At 39.8% G+C, this 12,078-nt stretch overlaps 1 protein-coding gene across 2 annotated transcripts in view; it reads left to right on the top strand.

Annotated features, from left to right (window-relative positions):
- The first annotated feature begins 1,078 nt into the window (after positions 1–1,078).
- The window catches only part of dync1h1 (dynein, cytoplasmic 1, heavy chain 1), a 107,981-nt gene continuing 96,981 nt past the window's right edge, over positions 1,079–12,078 (top strand). For both annotated transcript variants that reach the window (XM_043697386.1, XM_043697385.1), the window contains exons 1-5: positions 1,079–1,373; positions 3,168–3,255; positions 3,587–3,760; positions 5,215–5,470; positions 8,376–8,562. In XM_043697386.1, the coding sequence (XP_043553321.1) occupies positions 1,094–1,373; positions 3,168–3,255; positions 3,587–3,760; positions 5,215–5,470; positions 8,376–8,562 (985 nt within the window). In that variant the 5' untranslated portion in view covers positions 1,079–1,093. The remainder of the gene's footprint in view (positions 1,374–3,167; positions 3,256–3,586; positions 3,761–5,214; positions 5,471–8,375; positions 8,563–12,078) is intronic.

Genomic DNA, 12,078 nt, shown 5'->3' with positions numbered 1-12,078 from the left:
CTTTGTTTCATTTTAGGGATAATTTAGTAGAGCACTTTATAGACTTAAGGTGAGGTTTATCAAGTTGCAGACAATGCATGTCATAATTGTTGTTACAACCTGTATCACTGCAAATAAAGTAGAAAGTGTCTAAGCCAGAGTAGTTTACTTAAACACATTACTGTTTCTCAGAAACATCTATCTCCATTTATGGAAACATTTTAGGGAGCATCCCTAATTGCCCTTGGACTGAGTGACTTGAGAGGCCATTTCAGAGGGCAGTCAACAGTCAACCACATTGCTATGGGCCTTGACTCTCATCAAACCAGACCAAGGAAAGATGGGAAGTTTCCTTCCCTGAAGGGCAGTAATAAATTAAATCAGCCATAATCTCATTAAATGGTGAGGAAACTCGATGGGTCGAATGGATTACTTCTGTCGCTACGTCTCGTGGAACCCGCAACCTGACCCTTTCTATCACAACTGCAGAACCTCCCTAATAATGTCTGGTTTAGCAATTGCGTACATCAGTTGCAAGATTTCCCTTGGGGATCTTCCTCATTCCTGCAACAACACAAAATGGAATATTGCGTGATGCCATTGCATAACTGGTCAGCAAGAAGATTCTAACTTTCGAACCGAAGATGTAAAATCACTGTAACATTTTGAAATTTTCTATATTTTCAACGATTTTGATCAAGACTGAAAAACATTAATTTGAAAGGGAAAGAAAATGAAAAGATAAAAATAAACCAATTTTCTTTCGCAATTGATACAGACAAACGAAGCATTTTAGTGGAAACGCAAACAACAGATGCATCGTCGCGAAAAAAATCATGTTAAAGGGGGAAAGGATGATAAAGAATAACAGCATACCCCTGGTTCTGGCGATGCATCCTGGAAGTTGTAGTTTAAATCTGCAGCGCTGGCGACAACTGGACATTGTTGGCCGCCGGGGCGAACTACAACACCCAGCGGGCATTGCGGTGCTGCATTACCTCACCTCTGCAGTGCCACGTGACACAGCGGTCGCTTAGTCTCAGTTAGTCTGGGTGTTGTTGCTGCTTTCTGTTCATTTGGAGCTGGTGGTGGTGGATCACAGAAGGATCGCAATATGTCCGAAAGTGGAGGAGGAGGAGGAGGAGGAGGTGGTGGCGGTGGCGGTGGCGAAGACGGCACCACCGGCCTGGAAGTGACAGTGCAAAATGTGGCCGACGTGTCGCTTTTGCAGAAACACATTCGCAAACTGGTGCCGTTGCTGCTGGAAGATGGCGGCGAGGCGCCGGCTGCCCTGGAGGTGGCCTTCGAGGAGAAGAGTGCGCTGGAGCAGATGAAAAAATTCCTCTCCGACCCCCAGATGCACACGGTGCTGGTGGAGAGGACCACTCTGAAAGGTGAGGTTTGGTGATCCGCCGCTGAAGCAACCGGGATCCTGGTTTCTCTGATCTGCCGAAGCCGGCCACACCCATTCGGAGAACAGCCTTTTTCTCCCCAGCCCAACACTGAATGCCGGCTGTGTCCATGAACGACCCACCTGATGAATCGGCAGCGACAGCCTAAAACAAAAGTGGAACGAAGGAAGCTCTGGAGCTGACAACAAGGCTGTCAATATCGAAGGCCCACTACTCCCGGCTCAGCTGCAAGATTTCCCTTGGGGTTTTTCCTCATTCCTGCGACAGCCCAAAAATAAAATACTGCGGGTGCAATCAGCCTGAAATTAAAAACAAATGATGTTTAGGAAAGCTTATAGCAAATAGATTAGGCAGTATCTCTACATGGCGGGAGGGGGAGAGAAAAAATAGTGTCGTTTTGAATACCTTATTACTCCCATTTTTTGCTGTGATTTTCAAGTTCTGGGTAACGGCTATATTTGGAAATTATTTTTAATTTTAGCAATATATGATCTGTCCTCTTTCACCCCCCCCCCCCCTCAATATTTTGGTGCTGTTACAATATTTTCGATTGCCTTGCAGATAAGGTTCTGATATAAGGAAAGTTGTGATTTGACGGTCGTAGATGTATGTTTGTTTGACTCCACTTAATGAAGAACTGAGTCAGTATATAGATATTTTCCATTACAAATCTCAAAAAAGTTAGCTTTATTTTGGTCAAAGCTGTTAAATTTAATAATATCTCTCTTCCCTGTTTCGTGTATGCTTGTTCAATAGCTACATTATCCCCCACCCCGGTCTTACAAATTAGAGTAGATTTCCTATAGTGCAGTCTTAATCTTAAAATGTCAGAAGGTTACTCTCTTTAGACTTGGAACAAAATGGTGGGAACTGACATGAAATAGAGCTACTGCAGTTAGTAGAAATGGTAAATTGTTTTCATGCAGCAGTATTGTTTGGAGATATTTACATATAGTTCAACATGAAATGTTGCATTTGTTTCTTTCTGTAGATATATGGAGTGCACCAAATTAATTTATATTTAGCTTTAAAGAATTTATTATCTGATTTATATATAATATTTAATATTTCTATTGTAGCCAGCACTCTTTCAGTCAGAATTTATCTGCATTGCAGTGTTCTTGAATTGGCTCAATTCTTTGTCCTCTGTCATTTTAAAACAAACATCCAATCCATAGAGGAGCAACAAATTTTCAGTGATTGCACTTGGTATTGTGCTTTTTATTTCTTTCACATCTGAATTTTCTTTAAACGCATATAGCAAAGAATTTAATCTTAAGGGTTAATGCAAATTTTAGCTCCTTTGGGGCGGAGTGAAATCTCATTTCTTTGCAGTTCTGTTTGAATGCCTATAGCAAGAAACACTGCTTGCTCATAACATTTTCAATTAATGTTTTGGCTTGCAGATACAATATAGATGTTTCCTGTCAAGTACCCATAATCCTCATTTTGTCCTTTTTCCCTCTTATTTTGGTTGGAGAGATGTTCTTTTGGGTGTGTGACTGCAGACCTTTGGCTTGCCACAAGGTGGTAAATGAAAGCTGCTTTGATGAACTTTGTCTCTACAACCATCCAAGCTGTTCTTGTGACCTTTTGAGTGATATGTGTTTACTGCTTTTGCATAAATTGGAGGGGGAAAAGCAAGAAATGATGAAAGAACTCATACTTTTTTCTCTGAAAATTATTTTAGGAGTTACATTGTTGTTAAATTTGTTGATTATTTACCCCATCAATACTGTTATGTTTTATGCACTTTAACAATTGTTTACTTGACAGAGGATGTTGGAGATGAAGGGGAAGAGGAGAAGGAGCACATAGCTTACAACATCAACACTGACATACATTATGGACTGAAGTCTAACAGGTGCTAAGCTTTGGATTGATAAATGTACATGAATTAGTCTCATTTGACCAATATTGTAGTTCAATATTGGATATATTTTCAATTAGTCCTATCATACTTGAATAAAATACAGTACATTCATTTGTGTTTATTTAGTAACATTTGTTTTCTGACCTAAAGTGCACTGCATTAGAATTAATTATGTAATTGTTAACGCTGCACTTGCAGACTAATTTTGCAAGTAGGTTAATCTGCTTTTAGGAAAGCAAACCTGTGTATTTGTTTGAATATATATCTTATGGACATAATCTAATAATTTTTCTTTCCTTTTTCACAATACTTGTGTTTCTAGTTTGGCCTTCATAAAGCGTACTCCAGTTATTGATGCAGATAAACCAATTTCATCTCAGCTGCGTGTTATAACGCTTAGTGAAGATTCTCCATATGAAACATTGCATTCAATTATTAGCAATGCAGTGGCTCCATTCTTCAAGTCCTACATTAGAGAGTCTGGCAAGGCTGACAGGTATTTGCTTTTGTGCATTTGTTACTTTAAAATTCGTATGCACATCTTAAGTTTAGCAAATATAAAATGTGTTATCTCCTTTAGAATGTCACAGATGCTACTTTAGTCTGCCGTTGGTTTTCAATGTAATCGTTAGATGTAAATTAAAGTTAACTCTAATCCAACTCTGGTGGTAGCGTACTGACACCGATAGAAAACTGGTTGGCAGACAGGAATAGAGTAGGAGTAAACAGCTGTTCTTCCCGATAGCAAGTAATGATTAGCAGGATACTGCAGTCGTCAGTGCTTGGGCACCAGCTATCCACAGTATATTAATGATTTAGATGAGGGGACTAAGTGTAATGTTTTCAAGTTTGCAGATGAGACCAAGTAGGTCAAAGAGTAAGCTTTGAGGAGGTTGCAGGGATGCTTCCCTGTTGTTTGGACAATTATCAGTGGGCGATGCATGGCACATGAAGTATAATATGGATAAATGGGAGGTTATCCACTATGGTACCAAAACAGGAAGGCAGATTCACTGAATAGTGATTGATAGTTCTGGAAAGGAGGAGTTGCATTGAGATCTGGATGATCTTGTACATCAGTTGCTGGATGTAATCTTACAGGCGGTGAAGAAGGCAATGGTAATTTGACCTTCATAGTGAGAGGATTCAAATTTAGCAGCAGAGATGTCTTACTACAGTTGTGCAGTGCCTTGGCGAGACCACACCTGGAAGCTTGTCTACTTATCTGAGGAAATATGTTCTGGCTGTGCAGGGAGTGCATCAAACATTTACCAGGCTGATACTTGAATGACAGGCCTCGGTGAGGACAAGATTCACTGGAGTTTAGAAGAATGAGGGGTGTGGGGGTGGAATCTAATCAACCTATAAAATTCTAACAGCATAACTGTAGGAGGGATGTTCCTGATGCTTGAGTCCAGAACCAGGGTTCACAATCTAAGGTAGCCTATTTAGGAGTGATGAGAAATATCTTCACCAAGAGAGTGCTGGACCTATGGAATTCTTTGCCACAGAAACTAGTTGATGTTAAAACATTTTGAATGTTTTCAAGGAATAGATTTAGTTCTTAGGCCGAAAGAGATCAACGGGTATATGGAGAAAGTGGGATCAGGGCACTGAATTGGATGATGAGCTATGATCATATTGAATGGTGGAGCAGACTTGAAGGGCTAAATGGCTCACTTTCCATTTCTAATCTTTCAATTTCAAAGTTATTGCATGATAACAATAAGGAGCGTGAAGATATCTACCAACTGCTACTCAGTAATAAGGCCTTTGAGTAACACAAGTGGAAAAGTTTGTTCAACCTTAGTCTCTTAAAGCCTCAGACCAAGTGATGAAAAAAGTCATGGGACATTGGCAGTATGTGGTTTCTCTTAATAGGTTCTCCGTGCCATACAATATATTTAAATATTCTCAATGTTTCCAGTAATTTATTCTCTACTTTTCCAGAGATGGAGACAAAATGGCTCCATCTGTTGAGAAGAAGATTGCAGAGCTGGAAATGGGACTACTTCATCTACAGCAGAATATTGAAATCCCGGAGATTAGCCTTCCAATCCATCCAGTCATAACCAATTTAGCCAAACAGTGCTATGAACGTGGAGAGAAACCCAAAGTCACTGATTTTGGTGATAAAGTGGAGGATCCAACCTTCCTCAACCAACTGCAGTCTGGTGTAAACCGTTGGATTAGAGAAATCCAAAAGGTAAAAATTAATTGCTATTTACAACTTTCAGTGCTTCACGGATGAGGTAATTTGAAATAGATTAAATGTGCAAATCTTCAGCTGTTTTTAGTTTGAGGTTAAGAATTTTCTAAACTTTAAAAAAAAATTTAAGCAGCCTGGAGCTTGTTGGCTTCTTGTGCCAGAGTACAGCAATCTTTTATGGACTTAAATATGTAGACTCTGCTGCTTAAGCAAAACCAAGTTTCAGATAACATGTTGATCCAGATTTAGTATTCAAGTTATTAAACTATCCTCTTCTCAAACACTTCAAGATGTGTAGTATAGGATGTGTAAACAAATTCAATCTATTTTGATTTCTGTTACTGTTCAACTATACTTTAATGAGCACAGTTTCTTAGGTTATAGCTTTCTAAGTGCCGTTGTTCAATCCAAAGACTAGATTTGCATGTTGATTTCAGCAAAGTGATTTCTAATCAGCTGTTGGTATTTTTTGTTGTTCAGGTTGGTAGCATTGGTTCATTTTTGGGTATAGTTCTTGACTTTGAACATGAACATCTGCTGAAAACCTAAAACCTAATGCAGATCAATTAATATACTTAGGCATGAATATTGCTAGAGTTTGGACAGTTTTATTTTCCCCCACTTTGCTGTCAGTATTGACCATTCATGTTGAATTGCAATATAGATACGAAATGGGGCTTTGTCTGTCTATCTCTGGAAATGGCTCCTGTTGCTTTTTTTTTAAAGTTATCTTCCTATTTTCCAATATTTGCAATGCTTCCTCTAAGGAGAAGTGCAAGTTATATGGAGTCATATAAGTAACATATAAATTGAAACTCCCGAAATTCTCCTGTCTCTCATTCTTTTCTCCCTCCTCCACACCTGACTCTGTTCTCTTTCCCCACCCCCCAAAAAAAAAGTAGAGTTTAGATACAATAATGAGAAGGCAGTGTGTGAACTCGCTACCATCTAGAGGAAAAATATTTAGTTTTACATCTTTTTATTTCCAATCTCTTGCCATATGGTACAAGCTATTACTTGAGGCCTTCATATTTCTGTCTCTTTGTGTGTTCTCCTGTGAATTGGATTTTCAGAGTTTCTATATGGTGTTAATTTCAGGAATCTTCACCATTTAGTGTTGATGTTCTTTCCTTTCCCAACCCATTCTCCCTTTTAACCTGTCTTTCCTGCCACTCCAGAAAATGAGTGAGTTGACTTTTACATTTTCCCCATAATCTGATTTTTCCATGTTTGAGAATGATCGACTGCAGTCGATTAGCACTTTCCTTCCATTGGAGTGAGGAAATGTAAAAGGTCCTAAGAGAAATGCTTTATGGGATAAAGTCTGGAAGAGTAGCTTACAGAGAACATCTTGCTTTGTTTCTAACACTGCAACTCCAACCTTTGCATCACCCAGTCTCTTCACTGGGTGAGATTTGCTTCCTTCAGACAATGAATGCTGTCAAAGTTGTCCACCAAGCACTGCTCCCTTCCTAAACATTTTGATCCTACCAATAGAATTCCCCATTTGCTCCTCTCCAATCTCCTAGATTCCAGTAGTGCCAAATCCTTTCAAGTTTTGATAAGATTGTCTCTCATTTTTGTTGACTTGAATTAATACATTTGCTTGTGGCGCAACAATAGGTGAGAGTGCAAACAGTGGAAAAAAAACAGCAGAGGAATACAGGTGGGTTAATTGAGGGAACTTGGCTGGATACTGCAAGGATGTCTTTTTCCTTTGAGGAGGGACGAGAAGTGGGGGCCCAGTTTTAAAAAGAGGGGTCTTCTATTTAAGATGGAATTCAGGTGATTTTTTTTGAAAATATGTCATTCGTCTGTGGAATGCTCTCATCCAGGAAAATGGGGTAAGGATCATTGAATGTTTTTAAGGATAAGATTCCTGATTGAAGGAGCCAGAGAGTGTGCAGGGTAGCCATGAAAGTTGAGATGAGCACACAACTGGATCAGCAATGATTTTACCAAGTGGTGTGAAGCAAGCTCAAAGGGCTGAAAGCCTATTCAAGTTTTATTTTTGTTCATATGAAATAGAAAAATATAGAAGCTCGCTCGTATTTGATACCAAATGTCTCCGGGGGCAAGTCCACTCTAGTACCTTAAGTAACATACATACTCCTGTAAAAGTTAACCCCATGATTTTTGGGGGAAAAAATGTAGTTTTTCATTTGTCATGTAAAAGCTTTTCATGCATTAAAAACCAAAAATTTAAAAAGTATAATCTTTACAATAGTTTTTTAAAAATCATTATTTTCATTCAAGAAGTTAATCAACTGCATTTTCTCCAGTTTCTACTTCCTGAAGTAAGAGGGAAAATGTAGACCTAGTTTGGAGAGAGAAAATGACATATTGGAGAGGAGAATTGAGTACTGCCAATGTTGAGAGTGAACATTAAATAAAATGAAAATCTCGGCCTTATGGGTCTTCACCTTTCACCCTTTTCCATCCTAGGAATGGCAGGCTTGGTCCTTGTCAATTAGGCCCTTGCGAATGCTGCCTCAGAGCAACACTCCTGCACCCATTTCAAAGGTTCAGAGCCATCAGCATATCTTTTCAGTGGCATGGTGCTTAACTTCCCTTTCCTTGATTCCGGAGAAGCAGGCTCATGCTGCTGGTTCCTTAACTTCAGATTCCGCTATTCCTATTAATGTCTAAAAACCTGCTGAATTAATTGCAGGATTGACATTCATTGTAAACTGGAGTGGCAAACATTTTTCTTTATGGTTTACTCAGGGTTTTAAAATGAATTACAGCAACACTTAACTGCAGTTCACCTAAACAGGGTGATGATGCAATTTTAGATCTTTCTGTTGTCTTTATTGGTCAATTTCTCCCACATTAAAGGAACTAATATCTACAGATAAAGTAATCCATTCCGAAAATTGATTTGTTAAATTTTTATATGTAGGTGACCAAGCTTGACCGTGATCCTGCCTCAGGGACTGCTCTACAAGAAATCAGTTTCTGGTTGAATCTGGAGAGAGCCCTATATCGCATTCAAGAGAAACGAGAAAGTGGAGAAGTGCTGCTGACTTTGGAAATTCTCAAACATGGCAAACGTTTCCATGCTACAGTTAGCTTTGATACTGATACTGGTATGGAATTGTTTTCTGTATTTCTTTAAGCATATCAAAATTGATCAGTTAAAGGGATAGAAAGATGAAATAGCTAATTAAGTATTAAACTTAGACTTGGACAAGGCTGGCTTCAATGATGAGATGCATTGACTGCAGGATGTATGGGAAGTATGTTAATAGGCTTACAGAAGATGAGTATGAGTTAAGTTCTTTATTGAGCAAGATACACAAACCATTGTGTACATCAAATGGCCATAGAGTTCTACATGCCAAATACGATATGGGCAAAAGGTAAGAGAGAGCACAAAACAAAGTAAAATCTAAAACAAAAATGCAAAAGAAAAGTACAAGTCATGCAAAGTGGAAAAAATGTGAATAGTGTCAAGCAGTTGGCAAGAATTACAAAAAAGAAATATTCAAATAAACTTGCAAGGGATATTAAAATCAACACTTGTTATGCAATTGCTTTAGAGAAACCCCTGAAAATAAAAAAATAAAGTGACCGTTCTGCACAACCACTTTGCACAAATATTTATAGAGGTAGAGAGGTCAGCATTCCAAGCACCCTAAATGAGGGATTTAATGTAAGCAGGGAAATCAAATGCATTAAAGAGTAGCAAATATCCAGGACTAAATGTGGCTGGATGGTTAGCACTGCTGCCTAAACTGTAGGGATTCTATGATTCTATGAAATGGTTTTTTAAAAAAAAGTGAGGACATTGCAGTCCCATAACTAATCTGCTGAAGTGTTCTCAATTTAGAAAATGTATATTAGAAAATTGCACTTCACAGACATGGCTATAAAGGCATTGGGGCTGGGAACTAAATATCCAAGGATAAGCTTCCTATTGAAAGGTTGGACGAGGTTGTCTTGTTTGTAAGAAATTAAGTCAATACCAAGAAGTGAAAGAGTTGGAAGAATTAGAATTTGCGTGAGTAGAGTTGAGGAACCACAAAGGAAAAAAGACCCTGATTGGAGTTGGGTGCAGATCTCTAAGAAGAATGTTGGGCAGAAAATAAACCAGAAATAGCATGTTAGAAAGGCACTATTATGATAATTATGGAGGATTTCAACATGCAGATGGACTGGAAAAAATCAGGTTGGTAATAGCTCAAGAAAAGAAATTTGTGGAATGTCTGAGATGGTTTTGTTTTTGGGAGCGGCTTTCATTAGAGCCCAATAGGGAACAGGCAATCCTGGATTTAGTGATGTGTAATGACGCACAAATGATTAGGAAGTTTAAGGTGAAGGAACCTGAGACCATAATGTGATAGAAATCACCCTGCAGTTTTACACAGAACAGCTGGAATCAAACATAATGATATTACAAATAAGTAAAGGTGACTACACAGATATGAGGGAGGAGCTGGCCAGGGTTGATTGAAAGGGAAGCCTAACAGGGAAGACAGCATAGTGGCAGCCGCAGGAGTTTCTGGGGTAGTTTGGGAAGCACAGAAATTCATTCCAAGGAAAAGGAAACGTACGAAGGGAAGGATGAGGCAACCATGGCTGACCAGGGAAGTCAGGGACAGGATAAAAGCAGAAGAAAAAGCATAGTGTGGTGAAGATCGGTGGGAAGCCTTTTTTTAAAACAAAAGAATAATGGGGAGAGGATAAAATTACTAAACCAGCTAGTAATATAAAAGAATAATGCAAGAGCTTTTTAGACCTATAAAAGGTAAGCAAGGCAAGAGTGGACATTGGACAGGATTAAAAAACCTGTAGAGAGACCAAATAGGAACTTTGCATCAGTCCTCACGGTGGAAGACACCAGCAGCAGACCAGAACTTCAAGATAGTTGGAGACAGAGGTGAGTGTGGTGATCATTGTTTCCTTCAGGTGGGGATACAACAGATCTTGGGCACAGCCTTAGAATTAGTTTAAAACTGAAATGAGGAGACATTTCTTCAGCAAGAGTGGTGGGCCTGTGGAATTCACTGCCACGGAGCGTAATGGAGGCCGGGACGTTAAATGTCTTCAAGGTAGAGATTGATAAGTTCTTAATCTTGCAAGATATTAAGGGATACGGGAAGAGTGTGGGTAAGTGGCATTGAAATACCCATCAGCCATGATTGAATGGCAGAGTGGACTGGATGGGCTGAATGGCCTTATGGTCTTATCATTACAAAGGAGAAGTTCTTGGGGATGCTGAAAGGGACTGGAGGTGGTTAAATCATCTGCACCAGATGGACTACACCCCAGAGTTCTGAAGGAAATAACTGAAAAGATTGTGAAGGAATTAGTGATCTTCCAGGAATCACTAGAGTCAAGGAGGGTCATGGAAGACAGGAAAATGGCTAGTGTAACGCTCCTATTTGAGAAAGAAGGGAGGCAGAAAACAGGAAATTATAGGCCAGCTAGCCTGACCTTGGTTAGATTTTGAAGTCCATTATTAAGGATACGATTGCAAGTTACTTGGAAGTGCATGGTAAAATAAGGCTGAGGCAGCATGGCCCCATCAAGGGGAGGTCTTCTGAGGAATTCTGAGATGGTTAATGAACAAGTTAGACAACGAGCCAAAGGACATGATCTGTTTTGATTTCAAAAGCCTTTGACAAGATGATGCACAGAAGGCAGCTAAATAAGACAAGATCTCATGGTGTTAGGGGCAAGTTACTGACTGAGAGGATTGGCCCACTGGCAGAAGACAGAGAATGGGGATAAAGATGCCTTTTTCAGGGTGGCAGCTGGTGAGTAGTGGAGTTCTGCAGAGGTCAGTTTTGAAACTAGAGCTGTTCGTGTTATATATGTATGTTAACAATTTGGATGAAGTAGCTAAGGGCTTTGCTAATAAATTTGCAGATGACACACAGGTGAAAGGACTGGTATTGTTAAGGAAACTGGGAGGCTGCAGAACGACTTGGACAGGCTAGGAAAGTGGGCAAAGAAGTGGTAGATGGAATATAATGTGAGGAAGTGTGAGGTTATGCACTTTAGTTGGAAGAAAAGGGGTGACATTTTAATGGGGAAAGGCTTTGGAAATCTGAAATGCAAAGGGCCTTAGGAGTCCTAGTTTGGGATTCTCCTAAGGTTAACATGCAGAATCAGATGGTGGTTAGGAAGGCAACTGCAATGTTAGCATTCAGTTCAGGACGGCTACAATCAAAGAACAGGGATGTACAGCTGTGGCTGTATAAGGCTCAGACTGTTTGGAGGAGAAAGTGAGGTCTGCAGATGCTGGAGATCAAAGTTGAAACTTTATTGCTGGAACAGCACAGCAGGTCAGGCAGCATCCAGGGAACAGGAGATTCGACGTTTCGGGCACAGGCCCTTCTTCAGGAATGAGCAGAGAGTGTTCAGCAGGAGAAGATAAAAGGTAGGGAGGAGGGACTTGGAGGAGGGGAGTTGGAAATGTGATAGACCTGGGGTGTGCAGTGAGAGAGGGACTCACTGAAATCTTTGTAGAGAGAGGCAGAGAGCTTCTTCAAGGAAGGCATCCTTGTAAGAGGATTCGCAGTAGGTTGAAATCTTCGAGGAGAAAGTGAGATCTGCAGATGCTGGAGATCAAAGTTGAAACTTTATTGCTGGAAAAG

Source organism: Chiloscyllium plagiosum, chromosome 10, assembly GCF_004010195.1.
Source record: "Chiloscyllium plagiosum isolate BGI_BamShark_2017 chromosome 10, ASM401019v2, whole genome shotgun sequence".
In the NCBI taxonomy this organism is placed as follows: Eukaryota; Metazoa; Chordata; class Chondrichthyes; order Orectolobiformes; family Hemiscylliidae; genus Chiloscyllium; species Chiloscyllium plagiosum.
Note: the sequence above shows the minus strand (reverse complement) of the source record. Positions and strands in the feature narration are given on the sequence as shown.